General features: G+C 39.2%; 1 protein-coding gene across 1 annotated transcript in view; it reads right to left on the bottom strand.

Annotated features, from left to right (window-relative positions):
- Positions 1 to 5,175: 5,175 nt before the first annotated feature.
- MMP20 (matrix metallopeptidase 20) overlaps positions 5,176 to 27,498 on the bottom strand; it is a 58,001-nt gene continuing 35,678 nt past the window's right edge. The window contains exons 7-10 of the mRNA XM_027562126.1: positions 25,218 to 25,354; positions 24,105 to 24,261; positions 6,953 to 7,056; positions 5,176 to 5,929 (exon numbers count right to left, since the gene is read on the bottom strand). Of these exons, the coding sequence (XP_027417927.1) occupies positions 5,829 to 5,929; positions 6,953 to 7,056; positions 24,105 to 24,261; positions 25,218 to 25,354 (499 nt within the window). The 3' untranslated portion in view covers positions 5,176 to 5,828. The remainder of the gene's footprint in view (positions 5,930 to 6,952; positions 7,057 to 24,104; positions 24,262 to 25,217; positions 25,355 to 27,498) is intronic.

Consider the following 27,498-nt stretch of genomic DNA (forward strand, 5'->3'; position numbering starts at 1 on the left):
ACTCAAACTCATGTCCATCGAGTCGGTAATGCCATCCAACCATCTCATCCTCTGTCGTCTCCTTCTCCTCCTGCCCCCAATCCTTCCCAGCATCAGGGTCTTTTCCAGTGAGTCAACTCTTCGCATGAGGTGGTCAAAGCATTGGAGTTTCAGTTTCAGCATCAGTCCTTCCAATGAACACCCAGGACTGATCTCCTTTAGGATGGACTGGTTGGATCTCCTTGTAGCCCAAAGGACTCTCAAGAGTCTCCTTGAACACCACAGTTCAAAAGCATCAATTCTTCGGCACTCAGCTTTCTTCACAGTCCAACTCTCACATCCATACATGACCACTGGAAAAACCATAGCCTTGACTAGATGGACCTTTGTTGGCAAAGTAATGTCTCTGCTTTTGAATATACTGTCTAGGTTGGTTATAACTTTCCTTCCAAGGACTAAGCGTCTTTTAATTTCATGGCTGCAGTCACCATCTGCAGTGATTTTGGAGCCCCAAAAATAAAGTCTGACACTGTTTCCACTGTTTCCCCATCCATTTCCCGTGAAGTGATGGGACCAGATGCCATGATCTAAGTTTTCTGAATGTTGAGCTTTAAGCCAGCTTTTTCACTCTCCTCTTTCACTTTCATCAAGAGGCATTTTAGTTCCTCTTCACTTTCTGCCATAAGAGTGGTGTCATCTGCATATCTGAGGTTATTGATATTTCTCCCAGCAATCTTGATTCCAGCTTGTGCTTCCTCCAGCCCAGCATTTCTCATGATGTACTCTGTATACAAGTTAAATAAGCAGGGTGACAATATAAAGCCTTGAGGTACTCCTTTTCCTATTTGGAACCAGTCTGTTGTTCCATGTTCAGTTCTAACTGTTGCTTCCTGACCTGCATACAGGTTTCTCAAGAGGCAGGTCAGGTGGTCTGGGATTCCCATCTGTTTCAGAATTTTCCACAGTTTATTGTGATCCATACAGTCAAAGGCTTTGGCATAGTGAATAAAGCAGAAATAGATGTTTTTCTGGAACTCTCTTGCTTTTTCGATGATCCAGCGGATGTTGGCAATTTGATATCTGGTTCCTCTGCCTTTTCTAAAACCAGCTTGAACATCCGGAAGTTCATGGTTCACGTATTGCTGAAGCCTGGCTTGGAGAATTGTGAGCATTACTTTACTAAAGGACTAGATCTGATAGACAGAGTGCCTGATGAACTATGGATGGAGGTTCGTGACATTGTACAGGAGACAGGGATCAAGACCATCCCCATGGAAAAGAAATGCAAAAAAGCAAAATGGCTATCTGAGGAGGCCTTACAAATAGCTGTGAAAAGAAGAGAAGTGAAAAGCAAAGGAGAAAAGAAACGATATAAACATCTGAATGCAGAGTTCCAAAGAATAGCAAGAAGAGATAAGAAAGCCTTCCTCAGCGATCAATGCAAAGAAATAGAGGGTCTTTTGGACTCTGTGGGAGAGGGAGAGGGTGGGATGATTTGGGAGAATAGCATTGAAATACGTATAATATCATATATGGAACGAGGAGGGAGGAGGGTTCAGGATGGGGAACACATGTATACCATACAATCCATGTGGGAGGGTTCAATCCCTGGGTTGGGAAGATCCCCTGGAGGAGGGAACAGCTACCCACTCCAGTATTCTGGCCTGGAGAATTCCATGGACCGTATAGGGGTTGCAAAGAGTCAGACATGACTGAGTGACTTTCATTTTCACTTTCTCCTGATCGCAGAGCCAGCACAGAACAGTCAGAACTCAAACCCTGATGTGCCATCGACTGTGCTCTCTGCTCTATAACAGAAACCCTCAAAGTGAAAATGTGTGACTTTTTCACTTAGTGTAATGTTTTCAAATTTCATTCATATTGTAATACGTATTAGTGTTTTTTTAATTGTCAAATAATACTCCAATATGTGAATTTTCCAGATTTAAAAAGTCCATTCATCATTTGATGCCTGCATTTCCACTTTTTGGCTATTATGAATAATGCTGCTGTGAATCTTTATGTGCACATTTTTGTGTGGACATATATTTTCACTTCTCATAGGTATATACCTACTTGGAGCCTGGTGGTCTTCAGTCCATGGGGTTGCAAAAGAGTCAGACACAACTTAGCAGCCAAACACCACCACCACCTAGGAGTGCAATTGCTGGGTTATGTGGTATCTCTGTGTTCTGTGTTTTGAGGAGATGCCAGACTGTTTTCCCTTCTTGCGTATTAAGTTTTCCTCAGCCGACCATTTTTGCAAAAGTGACTTTTTTTTACTCTGTAGAGTCAGTTGACATTGGAAATCAGGGTTACCAGATTTTGTCGTCAACAGTCTGGTTGGCTGTAAATAGCCACTTTCAGTAATGGAAACCAAATGGAAATTTTAGAGTACCGTTGAGTAACTGTCCCATCCCGTCTTACTGTTAAGTCTTTTTAGTGAGCATATGAAACAAATTTAATAAATAATAGTAAAATTATAACTAGTATCTATTGAATACTGTAGCTGTTCCTGGCAGTCTATGAAATATGCTAACTATATTTTATCATCTAATTTTAGAACTACTTTTTAAAAACATTTTTTTAATTGAAGGATAATTGCTTCACAGAATTTTGCAGTTCTCTGCCACACATCAACAAGAATCAGCATAGGTACACCCATGTCCCCTCCCTCCGGAACCTCCCTCCCACCTCCCTCCCCATCCCACCCTTCAGCCTGTTACAGAGCCCCTGTTTGAGTTCCCTGAGTCACATTAAAAAAAAAATGAAGTATGGTTGATTTACAATGTTGTATTAAATTCTGATGTATAACAAAGTGGTTCAGTTTTATACATGTACGTATTACATATTATTTTTCATATCTGTTTTCATTATGGCTTATTACAGGATATTGAATATAATTCCCTATACTATATAGTACAGCCTTGCTGTTTATCTATTTTATAAATATTTGTTCGTAGCTGCTAATCCCAAACTCCTAATTTATCCTTCCCCTGCCTTTCGCCGTTGGTAACCATAAGCTTGTTTTCTGCGTCTGTGAGTCTGTTTCTGTTTTGTAAATAAATTCATTTGTATCATATTTCAGATTCCACATATAAGTGATATCATGCGGTATTTGTCTTTCTCCTTCTGACTTATTTCACTTAGTGAAATAATCTCTAGGTCCATCCACGTTGCTGCAAATGGCGATATTTAATTCGTTTATAGCCGAGTGGTATTCCATTGTATGTTTATATCTCCATTATCCATTCATCTGCTGGTGGACATTTAGGCTGCTTCCATGTGTTGGCTATTGTGAATAGTGCTACCATAAACGTTGGATTGCATATGTCTTTTTAAATTAGAGTTTTCTCCAGATATATGCCCAGGAGTGGGATTGCTAGATCACATGGCAACTCTATTTTTAGTTTTTTGAGGAACCTCTATGCTGTTTTTCCTAGTGGCTGCACCAACTTACATTCCCACCAACAATGTAGGAATGCTCTCTTTTCTCCACACTTTCTTCAGCATTTATTGTTTATAGCCTTTTAACGATGGTCATTCTGACCTGCGTGAAGTGATAGCTTATTGTAGTTTTGATCTGCATTTCTCTGTTAATTAGAGAAGTTGAGCAATTTTATTGGCAATCTGTATGTCTTCTTTGGAGACATGTCTATTTAAGTCGTCTGTTCATTTTTTGATTTGGTTCTGTTTCTTTGTTATTGAGTCGTATGAGCTGTTTGTATATTTTGCAAATTAAGCCCTTGTCAGGTCTCATTGTGTATTTTCTCTCAGTCTGCCAGTTGTCCTTTTGTTTGTTACGGCTTCCTTTGCTGTGCAAAAGCTTACAGTTTGATTAGGTCCCATTTGTTTATTTTTGCTTTTACTTCTATTTCTTTGAGAGACTGAACTAAGAAAATGTTGCTATGAATTATGTAAGAGAATATTTTGCCTATGTTTTCTCTTCTAGAAGTTTTATGGTGTCATATCTTATATTTAATTAAGTCTTTAAGCCATTTTGAGTTTACTTTTGTGTAGGGTGTGAAAGTGAAAGTGAAAGTTGCTCAGTCATGTCCGACTCTTTGTGACCCCCTTGGAACTCTCCAGGCCAAAACACTGGAGTGGGTAGCCTTTCCCTTCTCCAGGGGATCTTCCCAACCCAGGGATTGAACCCAGGTCTCCCACATTGCAGGTGGATTCTTTACCAGCTGAGCCACAAGGGAAGCCCAAGAATACTGGAGTAGGTAGCCTATCCCTTCTCCAGGGGATCTTCCCAACCCAGGAATCCAACTGGGGTCTCCCGCATTGCAGGCGGATTCTTTACCAACTGAGCTGTTAGGGAATCCTGTAGGGTGTGAGGAAGTGTTCTAACATCATTGATTTATATGTAGTTGTCCAGCTTTCCCAACACTACTTGCTGAAGAGACTTCCTTTTCTCCATTGTATATTCTTATCTCCACAAAGACTAATTGACTGTAGGTACGTGGGTTTATATCTAGACTTTCTATTCTGTTCCATTGATTCATACTTCTGTCTTTGTGCCAGTACCCTGCTGTTTTGATTACTGTGGCTTTGTAGTATTTTCTGAAGTCTAGGAGGGTTATGCCTCTAGCTTTATTCTTTTTCCTCAGGATTGCTTTGGCAATTCTGGGTCTTTCGTGGTTCTGTATAAATTTTAAGATTATTTGTTCTAGTTTTGTGAAAAATGTCATGGGTAATTTGACAGGGATTGCATTAAATCTATAGTCTGTGTTGGGTAGTAAGGCCATTTTAATAATATTAATCCTTCCAATTTAAGAATATGGGATATCTTTCCATTTCTTTGAATCATCTTCAATTTAATTTATCAATGTTTCAAAGTAGAACTACTAAAATGTAAGATAAAAAAATAAGAATGACAGCTGTATTTATTTTATCTGTACTAATGACTAGGTAGAAAAAAATGTTAGCTTGAAATAAGAAAAACTAAAGCAAAAGACAAACTTCCCCAAATGAAAAGCTAGTCAGAAGAGGCCCTCTTAGAAGGGTTAAAGACAGTTTCATTGAGGGCATTTTATCTTCAGGAAGGAGGAAAAAGAGTGAATTACTATTATTTCTTCTGAGTCTGAATATTCACGATACTATCTCAAGGTTTGAGTTTTCTATAAAGTACACAGAATTTGCTATCAAAGTGTGATAGAAGCTAGTAACCATTAACTAAAGAGAAATACTGGATTGATCTTATACAACAATTTTATTGGCTTTTGTTAAAAATTTTCTTGTTGTTGCAAAACGCCCATCTCTTACCTAGTATGAGAATCCATGTGAGTAGATTTGCCCATTATAACCTACTTCAAAGACCAGTGAGCACACATAGAGTTAAACAAACAAACAAACACACAATGAGAAACAAAACTTATACAGTGTGTAGTCTGTGATATGGTTAAAGACGGATACATTTATATTCATCATAACAAATGTTAAGACCAAAAAGGCTTGCATAGAATTAATGTAATTTGTGTGGTAATGCTATTTCCTATTAAAAGAATAATAATACACGTCAGAAAATCCACAAACTGATCAATTTGCCTCAGTGTATCAGTGAGGAAAAAAAATGATGGGTATCCAATTGAAGAGTTGCACTATGTTGATTCTGATTTTGTGTGAAGCTGACCGTATAATAATTTCCCATTTGGTTTAAAATTCTGAATCCAAAACTGAGAAACTATTTAGAAGCATAATTATTTTCAATGAATTCGAAATTACCCTTAGAAGTGAAGGCCATGGGAAGAATATGTAACCTGAGTTCCGATTTAGTCCTTAAGATCCAGTCCTCAGATCCAGCTCTCAGTCATCTTCATTCTTTAGGAAAGACTAGACTTTGCTATTTAGCAACCAATCCAGGAACTAGATTTCAGCACACTAACCACATCTTCCTTCTCTGTATCATATTTGTATGCTTTGGGTCCCGAAAAGAAGTAAATGTAGCCTAAAAGAGACAAAGATGAAATTATGGTCACTGAAAAGGGCTTGAAAATTTATAAATGGGATGGCCTTGCAGTTGTAACTTTCTTGAGGGGGCACCAAAGAGAAACAGGAAATGTGCCAGGGGCAGTTGGCTAACCCTCAGCACAGCTCTCTCTGAGCCCAGGAATCCGATACCCTTAACTTGCTAGTCATCTCTCATCATTCTCTCTGCCACGCCAGGGGCGCTCTATGCTTCTCAGGCTGCTCCCATCCGGGAAAACCACCCCCGACTTTTTCTTTCCCGAGTCAAAAATCTAGCTGTTCTTTAAAACCCAGCCAAAGTCCCATCACGAAATCTATACCAACTGATGCCTGAAAACAGGCATCAAAAGATCAAAAGATCTTTTCTTTCTCAGATCACCTCTTGCAATTATTGGGAAGATGACCACAACAATTCAGTACTAAATTATACTTGATTTCTAGTAATTTCATCTGCATTGGATGGAGGGGCATTTCCCAAAGAGAGTAACCATTCCATGAGGGCAGAGACCATATCTGAAGTTGCCTTTGCATTTCTCAACAGTGTCCAGCTCTGTGCTAAACATTCAAGAAGAATGTGTTGACTGACTGATTCAAAGATTCAGTTAAACTTCAACCCAGTTCAATTCAACTTTCACAGCTATGTGTCAAATTTCAGAAGTTGGGTGATAGAATGGGGAAAGGCATTTATTCTCAATGGGAGGGTTGAGAATATGTACATTTTAAAGATGAAAAAGGTAATTTTGACTGGATGGCCTTTATGATGTAACTGGCTAATGGACTGAAGCTACACTTTAAAAATTTTCCATTTGTAAACAGAGACCCATAATGGCAGACTTTTTATACTTTTTCTGGTGGTTAATCTGGTTAAATTTATAAGGGACTCAGGGCCCCAAAAAATAAGAACCAAGGACTCCCATTCGGAAATCCATTTTCAGTTATGTTAAAGCAAAGCCCAGAAATTGTTACAATTTCTACAAAGAAAGTGTTCCATGGAAACACTCACCATTTAATTCTACGGCTGCATCTATTTGGCCATTGACTCCTGAAAATTCTTCTTCAGTACTCTTTGGATAGTCTTTTTCCATTTTCCTTTTTCTTTCATCGTAACTGTAAGGAATATTATTTCATAAATAATATAAACATGAGGTATTCATTGAATGTAGAGGACATCATGCTAGTCGGGTGTATTTAGCCAGGGTTGACTTATGATTTACTTCAGATCTCCTCTGCTTCTCTGTTTGCTGTGTCTCTCTCTCTCTCTATTTCTCTCTCTCTCACACTCATTCTGCCATTACTTTCCCAGGTTGCAGAGATTCTGTGGCCACTAGTTTGGGAGTCATTTGCTCTAAACATTTTCTTTAGCAAATTGCCAGATATGTTGGTTAGACTTAGTTATATTGTTTGGAATTATAAGATCATATTTCTATAATAAAAAATTACTGCTTTTCAATGGAAAATCTACACTTATTTTTAGTGCTTTTTTTACTATTGTAATTTCTCTCTTACCCTCCATGTATGAATTTCCTGGCTCACCAAACAGTTGAAAGCCCTTCACAGAGGCTTTCATTAACCATTGCCATGGTTTGTCATCAGAAGTGCCAGTAAGGAGCTTTGTGCTCCGTAGAGAAGGGATTGAACAAATGACGCACGATGAATGAATAAATAAAGAAACAAATGTGTGAATGATCAGTAGATAAAGACAAGAAGTGAGAAAGTCTGGAATAACAGATATTCTGCTTTTAAAACATTCTAATTGTTTCCTAGAAAGATTATACAACTAATCAAAAAGTAGATTAGGTTTATTTTTCTGAATTCACAACTACCATGCAATGATAACTCTGAAGACTGATTAATACATCTCTTTAGTAACTCTAAATTATCCCTTGTAAAGAGATTGTGACTCATATGAACCAGTATGACTTGGATGAGCTCATGTAGGCAGAGCAGGCTCTCTTCCCTTCAAGAAGACTTCATTTAAAGTGTGAGAAAAGTCCCTTCTTCATTAGCATGGAGCTCCCAGTGGGGACATTCCCTAGGTGGACACCCTACTCATTTCCCACCAGAAGGTCAAACAGTTTCTCCCGGTGCCTGGGCCACTGGGAGTTTCCTGCAGCAGCAGAAAAATAACCGCCTTCTCCTGAAATGTGCCTCTCACATGGCTATGACTACACAGGCAGGGGACAGTGCTCCTGATACTGAGCGGATCAAACCCTGGGAAGGAAGTATTCAGGTTGAAACTGACTTGTGGTTGAGATGCTTTGCTGGGTGTTGAGGAGAGAAGTGGAAGTTAACTCCTGGAAGTCCAAACTCCCTTTCCAGGACAGTCATTAGAACCTTCCAGCGGGCCGAGGGGAAACCCGAGCTATGTGAGTTATACAAATAAAGATGGAAACCATTGCCACGGTTTGTCATCAGAAATGCTAGTAGGGAGTGGGGACAGGGCATGTCTACGCTATCAGAAGAGCTGCAAGGTGTCAGGACTGTAGTGAGGGAACGAGTGGAGGAAAAGGACAGCTGGGCATGTTGCCTCGCCAGGGCTTGGATTTCTCTTGTTCGCTTTGTTCCAGTGTTTGAAATCTAGAGTCCCTGGTTTAAATTGGGAGTGTGGTTGTTTACATATTAACCAGTGCTTACTAGGTTCCCTTCTCTCACTTCCCTGAAACAGTTGAATTGAGGAAACGGATGCTATGACTGGAGGTAATGAGGAGGGTAATTCTAATGCTTAAAATATTTGGGGCGAGGGATGAAACAGGAAGAACAAAGTGACCAAAAGGTGTTGGCATGTCTGTAGACATACAGAGAGTTGTGGTGGGGGATACCAGGTAATGTGACATTTTGAATTCTTTGTTTAATGTCGATCCCTAAGCTCAGGGAAAAACAGTGAAATGCCTTTCATATCCTCCTCCTCTTTCATCTGTCCTGAATAAAAGATTAGGGGGTGAGCTATTATAATTAGAGCTATGCCTTACCTTTGTGTGCATTAAACATTTATGAGGGATTTTAAGAACTTCATCACCATTTACATCATTTTACAGCAAAATGTGTTCTCAGTTCCAAACAAATGACTGGCCAAAGAATATCTGTAGGGAAATCTATTACAAATTGATATCTGCTCATACTGAGACATCTGGAAAGTATGAAAGGAGAGAGTGAAGATCTTTTCTTGAGAATAGAAAAACCATTTAAATAATATGGAATAAGTTTTCAAGAAAATGATGACTATTAATTCAACAACAAAAAAATAGAAAAATCCAGTAGATTTGAAAAAGTGATTTTTCTTTCTTTTAATGTGTGTGCTTAGTTTGCTAAGGGCAGAGGTGACATCTAAAATCTTATATATCTATCTGTTCAGAAGATAATGGAGTTAATAATGTTATATGTAAATATAATTTCAGCAGAAATTTTGGATAAGCAATATCCAGCTGAGAATTTTAATTTTCAATTACATTTATAAAAACATAGGCAAAAATTTTGGCAAACCTATGAAATCATTTTTCTTTTTTTTATCCCTTCTACTGCTTAGGTATTTAATAGTTTCTCTCCCTTTCTGCCAACTGTGTCTCTGCCCTCTTGCCCCTTACTCTAGAACTGCTTTTCAAAGAGTATCTTTTTAAAGAGTATCAATAAAATCTATGTCAAAGTATCAGTCTGACACATAAATCATGTGGTCCTTGGATGTTGGAGTGGGTAACCATTTCCTTCTCCAGGGGATCTTCCTGACTCAAGGACTGAACCCTGAAATGCAGGTGGATTCTTTACTATCCAGGGCCAGAGCGATTAGGGAAGCCCACATTTTAAGATTAGCTGATAACATATATATTTCATTTGGACCTCTTACATAGACACTGTGTAGATGGCCTTATGCAGTTAACATAGGGTTAAACTACTTCTTATTTTACCAAATAAGAACATTACCATTAACCATCAAAATAATAATTATCACCTATTTTCATCATCATTTCATAAAAAAAGAAACTTTAATACTAAAAAAGGCAGAAAGAACATAACCTCAGAAGAAAAGATGGTTCTTGCCAATAATACTGACCCAGATTACATCCTCCTATGTCTTTATTGTGCTATTTTAATTTTTCTGTGGACTAATGAAAACTTTGTGATGATCTATGCCTTGGTTTTTGGACAGGTGTTTGAGGATTTCACTTCCCTGGTAGCTCAGTTGGTAAGGAATCCACCTGCAATGCAGGAGACCCCAGTTGGATTCCTGGGTTGGGAAGATTCCCTGGAGAAAGGATAGGCTACCCACTCCAGTGTTCTTGGGCTTCCCTTGTGGCTCAAGTGGTAAAGAATCTGCCTGCAATGCAGGAGACCTGGGTTTGATACCTGGGTTGGGAAGATCCCCTGGAGGAGGGAACAGCTACCCACTCCAGTATTCTGGCCTGGAGAATTCCATGGACCGTATAGGGGTTGCAAAGAGTCAGACATGACTGAGTGACTTTCATTTTCACTTTGAGGGTTTCTGTTATAGAGCAGAGAGCACAGTCGATGGCACATCAGGGTTTGAGTTCTGACTGTTCTGTGCTGGCTCTGCGATCAGGAGAAAGTGTTCTGAGCCCTGGTTTCTTTATCTGGAATATAGTGGCCATGAGGATGAGAGAAATCACACACACACACACAGACACCACACAGGCACCTATGCACACAGAAACGTGCCTGGCATGTGTAGAAATCAAGGGCTGGCCCAAATTATTTGATGTTTATTTTGGCCCTAAGAGGGCTTCCCCTGTGGCTCAGCCAGTAAAGAATCTGCCTGCAATGTGGGAGACCTGGGTTCGATCCCTGGGTTGGGAAGATCCCCTGGAGAAGGGAAAGGCTATCCACTCCAGTATTCTGGCCTGGAGAATTTCATGGACTGTATAATCCATGGAGTCACAAAGAGTTGGACACGACTAAGTGACTTTCACTTCACTTGGTCCCAGGAGCCATTAACTGGTTGGCTAGTATGAAATTGAGTGAATGTGTGATTTTGTCTGGGATCCTGAGTCATCAAAGAGTTTAGTGTTTACCTAATTTTTTAAACACACTTCATTGGGATAACATTTTGCAGTAGTAGGCAAAGTTGAGAAAAAAAGAAGAAAGGAGGACTTGAAAATATTGGAGGTAGTCCAGAGACCTCAGCAAAAATGAGGTTAGAAGGTCTACTGTTAATAGTATACTGAGGATTTTACTGAGGATTAAAGAAAGTAAAATTATATGACGGATGAGAATTATGGGCATGGTTATTGACAGTAAATAAATGGATGGTGAAGAGAATGAAAAGTTACTACACATGGTAGATGGAAAGGACTTCTGGATCTGGACTCAGAGAGCATAAAATGTAGCCTTGGATGGACTACTTTTAACTGTGTGGCCTTGACTTAATCACTTGATCTATTAGATGCAATGTTTTTAACTGTGAAATGAAGATAACAATATCTACTTCTCAAGATGGTTGAGGAGGCAGATGGGAAAATGAGAGGAAAAAAAGAAAATAGTTTGAGTTCTAACACATAGTAAACCATCAATATTTGAATACTAAGGAAGTATTTGTTGTAAATATACTATATACTGTGTATGTGCTAAGCTGCTTCAGTTGTGTCCACCTCTGTGCGACCCTATAGACTGTAGCCTGCCAGGCTCCTCTGTCCATGGGATTCTCCAGGCAACAATACTGGAGTGGGCTGCCGTTTCCTCCTCCAGGGAATCTTCGCAATCCAGGGATTGATTCCACGTCTTTTACATCTGCCTGCTTTGGCAGGTGGATTCTTTACCACTAGCACCACCTGCATACTAGATACCAGGTAAAAGCATTGCACACATTTTCTCACCACTAAGGTCTTGTTTGTGAAATCCAAATACCAGCTAAAAACGATTGACCAGTAACTATGTTTATTTCCTTTGAGAGTATTTGTTTCATCATTTAACACTGATCAATGAGTATAGAAATTAAACAAATCATTACTGAAACTTAAACTTTACTAGCAATATTGTTTAACTGCAATATTGTAGGGCTGTAGATATCTGATATGCTTTTTCATATATATTATCTTACTCTCCACGTTTGTAATCTAAGGATTTAGGGAGTATTTTGGTAAAGTACCTGCGAATTGTTTAACTTTTGACCGAGAACTTAGATTTGTTAGAAATTTCTAGCGTTTTCATTGTGATGATTTCTAACTTGTGTCAATGCAAAATTTAACAGCATTCTGTCTTCTTTGAACTACTGGATCGGGAGTTCAGTATGCTAAACAATGCTTAAAGAAAATGTGAGAAAGGATGGCAGACGCAGGAATTTACTGTTAAGTATGTAAGATACTGTCTTCCCAGGTGGGGCTAATGGTAAAGAACTCACCTAACAATGCAGGAGACATAAGAGACTTGGGTTCCATCCCTGGATTGGGAAGATCCCCTGGAGGAGGGCATGGCAACCCACTCCAGTATTCTTGCCTGGAGAATTTCACAGACAGAGGAGCCTGGTGGGCTACAGTCCATAGGGTTGCAAAGAGTTGGACACGACTGAAGCAACTTAGCATGCACACATGTATTTATGGTACATGTTTCAGGAAGTTTCTTCAAGGAGACCTTTCTAGTGAAATCTAATGGAATTTCTAGTGGAATCCCCTTTGAAGTTAAGCCACTTCTAGCCAGGAATCACATGGTTCTCATGGAGGAAGGGATCTTTGTGGTCTAAACTAGAGAGGGAGGGGGGTAAATGGTCAGGAATGAAGAGAAGGGAGAAGAGTAAGAACCGGCTATGCACCATCCTAGATGATGTGCACCCCCATGAGGAAAGTGGCTATGAGAAAATTCTGGAACAAAGAATTAGTAATAATGTTGAAAAGTACCGATGATCTCAATTACTACCTGATTGATGAAATGCAAATTTATATCCAGCCTGAATTCTCTAAATTCAAGACCTGTATGTCCAACTCCCTTCCAGACATTTCCATTCTTTGATCTTACCAGCATGTCAAACTACATAAGTACAAACTGGAATTTCTGTTCATTCTTTTAATTTTGCTTTACTTCTTAATTTTATTCTTTCCCTATTGAATGGCCTTAGCATCCTTGTCAAAAAGCAACTGAACATAGATATATGGACTGTCAATTTTATTCCATTTGTCTATATGTCTGTTTTCATTATTAGTATCACATTGTCTTGATTAATTCTGCTTTCTGATAAATTTTGAGATTAGGAAGTCTGAATTATCCAGCTTTGTCTCTCTTTTTCAAAGTATTTTGGCTATTCTGAGTTTTTTGATTTTCCAAATAGATTTTAAGATCAGCTTCTCAATTTCCAAGAAGAAACCAGTGGTATTCTGGTAGGGACTGTGTAGAGTCTATAGATCTGTTGGGGGAGCACTGCCATTAGGGCTCTGAGCCATGAACATAAGGTATCTTTTCATTTAGATCTTGTTTAATTTCTTCTGACAGTGTTTTGCAGTTTTCAGATTACAAGTTTCCCATTTATTCTGTTAAAATTTATTCCTAAGTGTATTTTTCTTCTTGATGCTATGGAATTGCTTTCTTAATTCATTTTTGCATTGTTCATTGAAGTATCTAGAAATACATTAGATTTTTTCATATTGAACGTATCTACAAATTTGTGGACTCATTTATTAGTTCTAACAGGTTTTTTTCTTTTGAGATTCCTTAGGCTTTTCTATGTAAAAGATTATATGACATACAAATACAAATAGTTTTACTTTCTTTCCCATCTTCTGTTATCATTCTTTTTTAAATATCATTCATTCTTGCTTAATTGCCCTGACTACAGCCTCCAGTAAAATGTCAAATAGAAGTGGTAAGAATAAAAATTTTTGTCTTGTTCCTGATTTTAGAGGGAAAGCATCCGATCTTTCAACACTGAGAATGATATCAGCTGTGGGTATTCATAGACGCCTTCTATCAGAGTGAAAAAGTTTCTATTCCTTGTTTGTTGAATGTTTTTTTTATAATGCAACAGTGTGTGATTTTGTCAAATGCTTTTTCTACATCTATTGAGGTGATCTTATGGTTTTTAATTTTTAACTCTATTGATATAGTGTATTATATTAATTGATATAATTAATCAATTATAGATGTTATTATAGATGAACAGATGTTAAACCAATCTTGCATTCTTGGGGAAAAATTCCCAGCTGGTCATGGTGTATAATTCTTTTTTATATGTTTCTGGATTTGGTTTGGTAGTATTTTTGGAGGATTTTTGCATCCATATTCATAATAGATATTGGTCTGAAGTTTTATTCTATGATGCCTTCATCTGGTTTTCATATAAGGGCAATAATGTCCTCATACAATGAGTTGGGAAGTATTACTTTCTCTTCTACTTTCTGGAGGAGTTTGTTAAAAATTGGCAATAATTCTTCTCTAAATGTTTTGATAGAATACACCAGGAAACATGTAGGCCTGGGTTTTTCTTTGTGGATAATTTTTATACTATGAATTAAACCTCCTCATTTGTTATAGGTCTATTCAGAATGTCTATTTCTTAGTGACTCACTTTTTTTTTTATCACTTTGTATTTTTCTAGGAATTTGTCTATTTCATCTAAACTTTCTAATTTATTGGCACACAATTGTTCATTCTTTTATAGTCCATTTTATTTCTGTAAGGTTGTGTTCACTCTTTCATTTCTGATTTTAGTAATTTTGGTTTTCTCTTTTGTACAAGGTTAATTTAGTGAGAAGTTTATAAATTTTTTTTACCTTTTCAAAGAAACACATTTAGCTTTGCTGATTTTCTCAAATTGTTTATTCTCTACTTCATTTTCACTGTTATCTTTATTATTTCCTTTTTCTTGCTTGTTAGAATTAATTTGCTCTTTTTTCCAGTGTCTTAAGTGGAAAGGTTATTGATTTGAATTTTTTCTTTGTTTTCATATGGATACTTACAGCTAGAAGTTTCCCTTTGAGCACTGCTTTAACTGCATCAACATAGGTTGTGCTTTAATATTCATTCATCTTAAAGTCTTTTCTAATTTCTCTTGTGATATCTTCTTCATCCCATTGGTTGTTGAAGAGTGTGATATATCATTTCTATTTATTTGTAAATTTTCCAGTTTTCTTCCAGGTATTTGTTTCTAGCTCAATTCCATTGTAATCAGAAGAGATATTTTGTATGATTTCAATGATTTTAAATTTATTGAGGCTTCTCTTCTGGCCTAACTTTTTATCTATCCTGGACAATGTTCCACATGTACTTAGGTAGAATCTGTAGTCTTCTTTGACTGAATGAAGTGTTCCATAGATACCTATTAGGTCTAGGTGGCTTATTATAGTGCTGTTCAAATCTTCCTTTCCTAATTGATTTTGTTTTCCAGTTGTTCTGTCCATTATTGAAAGTGAAGAATTGAAGTCTCCAACTATGATCATTTCACATGTTGTTTTCTCTCTTCATTTTTGTCAGTTTCTTTGCTTCATGCATTTTGAGGCCCTACTGTTAGGTTCTTATATTTTTGGTAGAGTAATCTTTCTTTCACTATAAATTGTCCCTGTCTATTCCTAGTAATACTTTTATTTTAAAAGTATTGTTTTGATACTTCTTGTTGCCTGATATCATAGCTACCTTGGCTTTCTTATGGCCATGGTTTTTGTTTTTTTCCCCATCCTTTTAACTTTCAGTCCATTTGTATCTTTGAGTACACAGTGGCATCTTGCTTTTTAATCCAGTATGACAGCCCTTGTAATTTGATTAAATTGCTTAATCTATTCACATTTAATATTACTAATATAACTGGATTTATATACTTCTGTTTTCTACATACCCCACATCTTTTTTAGTTCTTTTTCCCTCCTTATGCTTTCTTTTGCATTAGTTACAAATTTCTAATGCACCATTTAAATTTCTTTTGTTATTTTTTCACTTCACTTAATAGAGTTATTTTCTTAGTAGTTGCTATAAAGCATACCATGTACATATTTTAACTTACCATGCTCTGCTTTCTTCAGAAAGAAACAAATCTTTCTATATGTTATAGGCCCAACAATATAATTATACATACATATATATATATATATATATATGATTTTATACAGTTAATTTAAAAATTAGAGCAAACATACATTTATACTATCTATTATAATTTCATAATTGCACTTACTGGTGTTCTTTTTTTTAATGTGTTTTCAAATTTTCAAATTACTGTCTGGGTTTACTTGCTTGAAGAATTTTCTTTACTACTTTTTGTAAGGAAGATGATAGTGATAAATTCTCTGTTTTTGTTTATTTGGGAATGTCTTCATTTTGCCTTCATCTTTTAAAGATAGCTTTGCAGAATATAGGATTCTTGGTTGAGCATTTTTCCCTTAAGCACTCTGAAGATGTTTCCCAGTACTTTCTGGCTTAACTGGTTTGACTGCTTTTCAGTCTTGTTCCCGCTCTAATACAGCTGCACTGCTTCCAGAGTGATTTAACAAAAACCTTAATGACTTACTTCCCTGTTTAAGACCTTTACAGATATCCCTATTTTCTCTAGCACTGATCTCCTAGAATGGCACGGGCCCATCCTGATCTCCACCCTTGGGCCACATCTCTCATCCCAGCCCATGTTCTGATCATACTGAACTACTTGAGGTTTTCCTCCTATACACAGTCTGTTTTCATGCATCGGTGCCTTTGCTTCAACTGCTCTCTCTGCCTGGAAGATACCCTGCCCATCCTGTCTGGGAAACTCCTACTCAACTCTCAAAATGAAGCTCAGTCATTGCTTCCTCTAAAAACTCTTTCTTGACAATTTTGCTAGAATTGGCCATTTCCTTTTAGTTTTGCTCCACTGAACCCCGTGCAGTCTTCCATGAGGCCACTTGTGGCATCTGGGTTGCTTTTAATTAGTTATCTATACATTTACTTTCAACTGTACAACTTGCTGAGGGCATTGATAACACCCAATATGAATTGAGTCCTTACTATACAACAGGAATTTCACATTTTTCTCATTGATTTCCACAACTCAGTGAAGTAGATACTATTTCTGCATCCAAAAATGATCCAGCAGAAAGATGATCCAACATGCCAGAGCTGAGATGAACACTGTCTTATTCCTGTCTACACTCTTAAACAGCAAACTTTGTGCCTTGTCATGAGTGTCAAGGTCTTAGTACACAGCTTGACATGTAATCATGACCAATACGGGCATGAATGCAGTAGTTTGGTAATGCATTAAAAAAAAAAAAGATTAAAAAACAAGATTTTGAAATCTACCCATCTTTCTTATTTTTGTTACTATTATTTATTTCCCTATTTTAATTAACTATAAAATCTTTAAATAAACAGATCCAGTTTCAGCATTCTTGAGGGATCCAGGAAGGAAAGAATCTGGAAGACTGTATCCTACTTTGTGCTTCCCTGATAGCTCAGTTGATAAAGAATCCACCTGCAATGCAGGAGACCCTGGTTGGATTCCTGGGTCAGGAAGATCCTCTGGAGAAGGGACAGGCTACACATGCCAGTATTCCTGGGGTTCCCTTGTGGCTCAGCTGGTAAAGAATCTGCCTGGGTTTGATTCCTGGGTTGGGAAGATTCCCTGGAGAAGGGAAAGGCTACCCACTCCAGTATTCTGGCCCAGAGAATTCCATGGACTGTATAGTCCAAGCGGTCGCAAAGAGTCAGACATGACTGAATGTCAATCATGCCTCTAGTCTACCTGTTAGAAAGAATGATTTAGGAGTGGAAAAGGGCTTGTACCTAAACATTTGTAAGTCATTTTACACAAATTTTAGAAACCACTGACAGAAGCAGAAGATATTAAGAGGTGGCAAGAACACACAGAAGAACTGTACAAAAAAGTTCTTCATGACCCAGATAATCATGATGGTGTGATCACTCACACTTACCTAGAGTCAGACCTCCTGGAATGTGAAGTCAAGTGGGCCTTAGGAAGCATCACTATGAACAAAGCTAGTGGAGGTGATGGAATTCCAGTTGAGCTATTTCAAGTCCTAAAAGATGATGCTGAGAAAGTGCTGCACTCAATATGCCAGCACATTTGGAAAACTCAGCAGTGGCCACAGGACTGGAAAAGGTCAGTTTTCATTCCAATCCCAAAGAAAGGCAATGCCAAAGAATGCTCAAATTACTGCACAATTGCACTCATCTCACATGCTAGTAAAGTAATGCTCACAGTTCTCCAAGCCAGGCTTCAGCAATACATGAAATGTGAACTTCCAGATGTTCAAGCTGGTTTTAGAAAAGGCAGAGGAACCAGAGATCAAATTGCCAACATCTGCTGGATCATCGAAAAAGCAAGAGAGTTCCAAAAAAACATCTATTTCTGCTTTATTGACTATGCCAAAGCCTTTGACTGTGTGGATCACAATAGACTGTGGAAAATTCTGAAGGAGATGGGAACACCAGACCACCTGACCTGCCTCCTGAGAAACCTGTATGCAGGTCAGGAAGCAACAGTTAGAACTGAACATGGAACAACAGACTGGTTCCAAATAGGAAAAGGAGTACGTCAAAGCTTTATATTGTCACCCTGCTTATTTAACTTATATGAAGAGTACGTCATGAGAAACGTTGGGCTGGAAGAAGCACAAGCTGGAATCAAGATTGCTGGGAGAAATATCAATAACCTCAGATATGCAGATGACACCACCCTTATGGCAGAAAGTGAAGAGGAACTAAAAAGCCTCTTGATGAAAGTGAAAGAGGAGAGTGAAAAAGTTGGCTTAAAGCTCAACATTCAGAAAACGAAGATCATGGCATCTGGTCCCATCACTTCATGGGAAATAGATGGGAAACAGTGGAAACAGTGTCAGACTTTATTTTTGGGGGGCTTCAAAAGCACTGCAGATGGTGACTGCAGCCATGAAATTAAAAGACGCTTACTCCTTGGAAGGAAAGTTATGACCAACCTAGATAGCATATTCAAAAGCAGAGACATTACTTTGTCAACAAACGTCCATCTAGTCAAGGCTATGGTTTTTCCAGTAGTCATGTATGGATGTGAGAGTTGTAATATAAAGAAAGCTGAGCACCAAAGAATTGATACTTTTGAACTGTGGTGTTGGAGAAGACTCTTGAGAGTCCCTTGGACTGTAAGGAGATCCAACTAGTCCATCCTAAAGGAGACCAGTCCTGGGTGTTCATTGGAAGGAAGGACTGATGTTGAAGCTGAAACTCCAATACTTTGGCCACCTGATGGGAAGAGCTGACTCATTTGAAAAGACGGTGATGCTCGGAAAGATTGAGGGCAGGAAGAGAAGGGGATGACAGAGGATGAGATGGTTTGATGGCATCATTGACTCAATGGACATGGGTTTGGTAAACTCCGGGAGTTGGTGATGGACAGGGAGGCCTGGCGTGCTGCGGTTTATGGGGTCACGTAGAATTGGACACGACTGAATGACTGAACTGAACTGACCATCTCAGAGCATGGTGGAGTTGATGGCACCCCCCTTCTCCCAGAGTCCTCAGGAGCTCCTTGGTGTAATCACTGCTCTGGTGCTAGTAAGCAAGGGAGAATACTTACAGGGAGAAGTTATCCAGAGGCGGTAGAAGTAATGTAAAGAAAGAAACTGAATGGATAATTGAGGCTGTCTAGAAATAGAAATGGAGGAGGCAATGGCAACCCACTCCAGTACTCTTGCTTGGAAAATCCCAGGGACGGGGGAGCCTGGTGGACTGCTGTCTATGTGATCGCACAGAGTCAGACACGACTGAAGCGACTTAGCAGCAGCAGCAGTAGCAGCAGAAATAGGAAAGGAAGGAATAAAAGCAAACAGACGAATGGGGAAGTAGCCCTTGTTAGTAAAGTTTACACGATGTGTCATTTGGTGGGGCAGCATGTGCTGGCATCAGCCTGGCAGAGCCCCATTTAGGTTTCACTTTGTAGTTCTATGGTCTGTTCCTCTGTAAATTACTATTACACTGATATGTGGGTTCTCACTCTTAGGTGGTGGTGGTGGTTTAGTCACTAAGTTGTGTCCCACTCTCGCAACTTCAAGATTTGTAGCCCACAAGGCTCCTCTGCCCATGGGATTCTCCAGGCGAGAATACTAGAATGGGTTGCCATTTCCTTCTCCAGCGGATCTTCCCAACCCAGGGACTGAACCCCAGTCTTCCACACTGCAGGCAGTCTCCTGCATTACAGGTATTCTCATGCATTTCAGGCAGATTCTTTACCCTTAGCCACCAGTGAAGTCCCCTTACTCTTAGAGCCTGAATCAACTTGGCCCAACCCAACACTCAATCCTCAGTGCAGGAAGCCATTCAGTAGTTTTTTAATGGCACTTCATTCACTAAAACGGGTCCCAGCCCTAGGGGTTCATGGAGAATTTCCCTGACAACAAGCATATCTAGAGCCTTTTCTTCCATTAGCACAGTATTTGTACCGCAGACTGAACTAGTATGAGGACCAAAGAAGAACCTGAGGGGCGACCATGGAGAGTAAACCCTAACACACTGTCCAGGGGTATCAGTATAGTAAAATTATTGGTGTGTAACTGGAGGCTTTGGTATTTTTAGTGCTTTACCTATAGAACTTCATTGCCCCCTTTCTCTTTCTTTCCAGTCCAACTTCTTCCTATTTAGCATAGGATGTAATGACTGAGGCACAACTGGCCATCTGGAATCCTGTGGCAATCATAAGAGTGGAAGCTACCTGTTAATACTTGGGCAAAATGTCAGAAGGAACTTGGGACCCTAATGGCCATGGACCCATCTTACCAGCTCTAAATCCATAAAACCTCAAACATCTCACATATATGAGAAAAAAACCCCTTGTGGTGTTTAAGCCACAGTTATTACTGGGTCTCTCTTTCTAGCAGCTGAACATAATTTCTATCTGATATAGGGCTTTATAGACTGTAAGATGTCATACACATGAGGCCCTATTGAGGAAAATGTGTCCAACACAGGGGGCAGTTATTAATAAAAATCATACTTTAGCTTTTCCTGAACTTCTGAGCTGGAGGTCGAGGTTATTTGTCATATTCCTTATTGTGAAAAACAGTGTGTGTGTTAGAGAGTGTAAAATAGAAGACTCTAATTGCTGAAAGTACTGTATCTGCCTTGACAGAAGCAGAGATTTCTGTGCAATGTCAAGGCATTTGAGTGTTTAAAAACAAAATTCCCTTTGATGAACTCTTTGACTGGATTGCTATTTATAAGAATATTTAGGTTTAAGCAATCACTTGTTAATTATCACAACATTTTAAAAAATTATTTGTTAATTACCATATAAGCTCAAACAGGAGATGGCAAGAATGAACATCAACATTTTAGGAATCAGTGAACTAAAATGGACTGGAATGGGGGAATTTAATTCAGGTGACCGTTATATCTACTGTGGGCAAGACCCTTAGAAGAAATGTAGTAGCCCTCATAGTCAACAAAAGAATCTGAAATGCAGTGCTTGGATGCAATCTCAAAAACGACAGAATGATCTCTGTGTGTTTCCAAGACAAACCATTCAATATCACAGTAATCCAAGTCTATGCCCCAACCACTAATGTTGAAGAAGCTGAAGTTGAATGGTTTTATGAAGACCTTCTAGAACTGAAAAAAGATGTCCTTTTCATCACAGGGGACTGGAATGCAAAAGTATCAAGTCAAGAGATACCTGGAGTAGCAGGCAAGTTTGGCCTTCCAGTCTAAAATGAGGCACGGCAAAAGCTAACAGAGTTCTGCCAAGAGAACACACTGGCCATAGCAAACACCCTTTCCAACAACACAAGAGACGACTCTACACAAGGACATCACCAGATGGTCAATACCAAAATCAGATTGATTATATTCTTTGCAGCTGAAGATGGAGAACCTCTACAGAGTCAGCAAAAACAGGACCGGGAGCTGACTGTGGTTCAGATCATGAACTCCTTATTGCCAAATTCAGACTGAAATTGAAGAAAGAAGGGAAAACCATTAGACCATTCAGGTATGACCTAAATCAAATCACTTACAGTTATACAGTGGAAATGACAAATAGATTCAAGGGATTAGATCTGATAGACAGAGTGCTTGAAGGATGATGGATGGAGGTTTGTGACATTGTACAGGAGGCAGTGATCAAGGCCAACCCCAAGAAAAAGAAATGCAAAAAGGCAAAATGGTTGTCTGAGGAGGCCTTACAAATAGCTGAGAAAAGGAGCTGAAGGCAAAGGAGAAAAGGAAAGATATATCCATCTGAATGGAGTTCCAAAGAATAGCAAGGAGAGATAAGAAAGCCTTCCTCAGTGATCATTGCAAAGAAATAGAGGAACACAATAGAATGGGAAAGACTAGAGATCTATTCAGGAAGATTAGAGATACTAAGGGAATATTTCAGGCAAAGATGGGCACACAAAAAAGGACAGAAACCGTATGTACCTAATAGAAGCAGAAGATATTAAGAAGTGGCAAGAATACACAGAAGAACTGTACAAAAAAGATCTTAATGACCCAGATAACCATGATGGTGTGATTACTCACCTAGGGCCAGACATCCTGGAATGTGAAGTCAAGTGGGCCTTAGGAAGCAGCACTACTAACAAAGCTAGTGGAGGTGATGGAATTCCAAATGAGCTATTTCATATCCTAAAAGATGATGCTGTTAAAGTGCTGCACTCAATATGCCAGCAAATTTGGAAATTTCCAGGACTGGAAAAAGTCAGTTTTCATTCCAATCCCAAAGAAAGACAATGCCAAAAATATTCAAACTACCACACAATTGCACTCATCTCACAGGCTAGCAAAATAATACTCAAAATTCTCCAAGCCAGGCTTCAATAGTTCATGAACCAAGAATTTCCAGATATTCAAGCTGGATTTAGAAAAGGCAGAGGAATCAGAGATCAAATTGCTAACATCTGTTGGATCATCAAAAAAGCAAGAGACTTCCAGAAAAACATCTACTTCTGCTTCATTGACTATGCTAAAGCCTTTGATGGTGTGGGTCACAATAATCTGTGGAAAATTCTGAAGGAGATAGGAATACCAGACCACCTGACCTGTCTCCTGAGAAACCAGTATGCAGGTCAAGAAGCAGTAGTTAGAACCGGACATGGAAAAACAGACTGGTTCCAAATTGAGAAGGGCGTATGTCAAAGCTGCATATTGTCGCCCTGCTTATTGAATTTATATGCAGAGTACATCATGAGAGACTCTGGGCTGGAGGAAGCACAAGCTGGAATCAAGATTGCTGGGAGAAATATCAATAACCTCAGATATGCAGATGACACCACTCTTATGGCAGAAAGTGAAGAGGAACTAAAAGCCTCTTGATGAAAGTGAAAGAAGAGAGTGAAAAAGCTGGCTTAAAGCTCAGCATTCAAAAAACAAAGATCATGGAATCTGGTCCCATCACTTCATGGGAAATAGATGGGGAAACAGTGGAAATAGTGTCAGACTTTATTTTTTAGGCTCCAAAATCACTGCAGATGGTGATTGCAGCCATGAAATTAAAAGACGCTTCCTCCCTTGAAGGAAAGTGTAAGCTTTTGCTTCTCCCTTAACGTTCAAAAAGTCAAGGAACGCTAAAGTGAGAACTGTGACTGGAGAAGGTGTAGCAGCAGAGCTTGGCAAAGTTGTACCAAGTTCTTCAACGTGAGCCAGTTAAGGCAGTGAGATGAGGCCGGAGAGACGAGGTGTGAGCCTGTGCACAGTGATCGAATCTGCTCATAGTAGTAAGACAGGCCTGGAAATTACACACGATCTTTGGATAAGAAGAATTTTCATGCTCCAGGTTAAAGAACATAAGGCCTTTTCCTTTCAGCAAAAATTTCCCTCAAAGAGCCCCACTGTCGTCACCACATTCATTTTGTACAAAATCACAGAGCATTCTGGAATGCAGTGATATTCATGTATCAATAAGATATACTCACATAAGAGGGAATCAGTTCTTCTTTCAAGGCATTCCCAGTGGGATGTATTGGGAATGGGAACTCCACTCTTTTGGGCCACTGGGCATCCAGTTAATGAGTGCTTTGAAAGACTAGGATGTTTCATGTGTTAGACACCAAACAATGGGATAATTGAATGAATGTTTCATCCATTATTATTCATCCATTATGTGGATGGTTCTGTATCTTGAAGACAGTGTCAACCATCAGCAAATGACACTCTAGTGACTGGGAAGAGTCAACGGGCCTTTTGTAAATTTGCCTTGCATTCTTTCTAGCAAAAGGATTTTCCTTCTCGTTGAATACAGCTGGAAATCACAAAGAGAAAAGCCATACCTGTAGTATTCATCTCCCACAAAGAAAAGGGTCTTCTGTGCATCCTTGAGATAGACTGCGGCGTCTATTCGCTGCACATATCTTGGGAACCCAAAGTCATAAATAGTCCGAGGAGGACCTTGCATTTGGAATCCTCTTGTTATCCAATAGTGAGGTCCTGCAACCAGAAATTAAAGCTTACAAAAACTCTGTACTATTTAGTGGAGCCCTTCACTCATTAGGATTTCTAGGCAGGATTACCAATGGGGCTAGTTTATGGGATATTTGCCATGGATAAAACCCAGGAGGAGATACAAGTCTCTATTCAGTTCAGTAAAAGACTTAAAACTTGCCCTGGAGGCAGAAATCCCTAGTCATGCCTTATGAAGGCAATAATACTGATACAACTGTGTCTCAAATGCAACACATTCATTTTTTTTCAAGATACTTTTCATCTGTATAATCTCATTTCAGTCTTAGATATGTGTGAGAGAGAAGGGGCAAGTGAAGCACAAATGCTGGTTCTTGCTTAAACTGGCACTAATCTATTCTCAGCCCCCGGCATCAAGAAAATACAATCTAAACTGATAGTTAACGTTTGCTGGACAATTTCCATTGGCTAGCCACGGTCACATCTTCAAGGTTGTTATTACTGTGACTATTTTGCACAGGAAGAAACGAAGATGCAGAGCAATTAGATAACTTCCCTAAGGCACTAAAGGGCTGGAGACAAGAGTCCAGGCGTCTGTCTGCTCCCAGATGCTTGTATTGCTATCCTGAGGTTTCCACGCTGACTTCTGTGAATGAGAGGCTCTCAGTAGAGAATACCATGTCACTCAGAGCAGAGGTCTGGCGGGTGGGGGCGGGGGGGCGGCGGGGCAGGGAGCAGGTTTCCGCCTTCCCGGACACTCGCCTATCACCGAGCCTCACCAGACTGCACCTTTGGCTCTGGGAAGGGTACCGTCACTGCTGTCACTGTCACGATAGAGTAGAGGGATGTTTCACCCCAATCTGAGGAGCAGGAATGGCTGGAACTGCTCTGTGATCACTAGTAAACACTGATAGTTCTGGGTGCTCCAGACACACCGTGTCCTGTACCCGGCCACTTCTTTCTTCGCGGGATCTTCAGCTTACCTTTAAAGAAGTAGGCTGTGCCCCTCTCAGCCACTTCATAAGCTGCATCCACATTGGACATAAGCTGGGGGAAGGAGCTGGTGATGGTGCTGGGCCGGATCCCTGACATCAAGTGAACCTGCCGACGCCAGAAAATCCTATTTGGCAACAGAAAAGGAATAAGATCAGGGTTGACTTAGATCTTCAATTGAACTTGGACTGAAATATACGGCAAGCCATACTTTAGAGGCCATTTCTAAATGCCTCTTGTCCATGTCTTGTTTTTAAGTAGAAAATATATATATATATATATATATATTGGTTTTCGTAATCTGTTTCTTTTTCCTTTTCATTCTTTTATTCTTTTAGCACTCTGTAATTCTTTTTCCTTCATTTATTTAAGGATGTTCAAAGCATGGAAGGAAATAGCAGGGATTGACATCAATGATGTGTACACTTAAGCTGTGCATCTTCCTATTCCAAGTATCATTTGCTACAAGTTTCCCTTTCCTCTTCTGATTTTTTTTTTATTGTGTGTGTGTTTGTGCCTTAAAATTTTTTTTAATTTATTTTTTAATTGAAGGATAACTGCTTTACAGAATTTTGTTGGTTTCTACCAAACATCAACATGAATCAGATCTTTTGAAAATTAAAATCTCATAAAGTTAGCCATTCAGGTGTATTTTATAAGTATTACATAAATGAGCCAAATTTTTGTGGTTTGGAGATGCTAATTACTTCCAGTAAAAACAGCAAAAACATTAACAATTATAAATTATGTTGCCTATTTACTTATCTATTGAAAGTGTTTATATCTTAGGACATAATGGCTGCATCTGGTCCCATCACTTAATGGGAAATAGATGGGGAAACAGTGGAAACAGTGTCAGACTTTATTTTTGGGGATTCCAAAATCACTGCAGATGATGACTGCAGCCATGAAATTAAAAGACGCTTACTCCTTGGAGGAAAGTTATGACCAATCTAGATAGCACATTCAAAAGCAGAGACATTACTTTGCCAACAAAGGTCTGTCTAGTCAAGGCTATGGTTTTTCCAGTGGTCATGTATGGATGTGAGAGTTGGTCTGTGAAGAAAGCTGAGCGCCGAATTGATGCTTTTGAACTGTGATGTTGGAGAAGACTCTTGAGAGTCCCTTGGACTGCAAGGAGATTCAACCAGTCCATTCTAAAGGAGATCAGTCCTGGGTGTTCATTGAAAGGACTGATGTTAAAGCTGAAACTCCAGTACTTTTGCCACCTCATGTGAAGAGTTGACTCATTGGAAAAGACTCTGATGCTGAGAGGGATTGAAGGCAGGAGGAGAAGGGGATGACAGAGGATGAGATGGCTGGATGGCATCACTCACTCCATGGATGTGAGTTTGAGTGAACTCTGGGAGCTGGTGATGGACAGGGAGGCCTGGCGTGCTGTGATTCATGGGGTTGCAAAGAGTCGGACACGACTGAGCGACTGAACTGAACTGAACTGAACTGAATGGCTAGTTCACAAAAATACATTAACTTAAGATTTAGCAGCTTAACCATCCATTTTCCCAATATTATTTACATAAAATTGTGGGAGTATACATGAGGGTACTGGTCTGAAAATTTCAATGTAAATGTGGTCTATTTTGAATTTTGGAGTTTAAAATCATTCTTATAAAATATGAATAGTTTACTGACTCAGTAGAAGCTAGAATCAATACATAAAAGTATTTGTGGACAGGGAACTTAAGGGAAAGTTTTGGTTTTTAAATTTCCATGTGGTAAATTTAGGTACTCCTCAAACATTCTGTTGAGCTTTAGTTAATTTAACAAATATTTATAAGAACCTATCAGCAGGCACTGAGTAAGACCTTGGGATGAAACACTGAACAAGATTCAGGCTCTGCCCTCAAGAAGCTATCATCTAGTAGCAGAGGCAGATAAGTAGTTAGACACTGTGCATGCTTAGTTGCTTCACTCGTGTCTGACTCTTTGAGACCCCATAGACTGTAGCCCCGCCAGGTTCCTCTGTCCATGGGATTCTCCAGGCAAGAATACTGGAGTGGGTTGCCATGCCCTCCTCCAGGGGATCTTCCCAACCCAGGGATCGAACCCAGGTCTTCTGCATTGTAGGCAGATTCTTTACCATCTGAGCCACCAGGGAAGCCCAATTAGACATTATAATTCAGGGCAATTTGTGCAATGAAGAGTTAAGTTCATGATGTTCTGGAGCATAGTATGTACCCCGTAAGAGGGATGCTGCATACAGGGGTCTGCTGAAGCTATCTGGGTGAGCTGATAATGAAATCCAAAGGA

This window comes from Bos indicus x Bos taurus, chromosome 15 (assembly GCF_003369695.1).
Source record: "Bos indicus x Bos taurus breed Angus x Brahman F1 hybrid chromosome 15, Bos_hybrid_MaternalHap_v2.0, whole genome shotgun sequence".
Classification (NCBI taxonomy): Eukaryota; Metazoa; Chordata; class Mammalia; order Artiodactyla; family Bovidae; genus Bos; species Bos indicus x Bos taurus.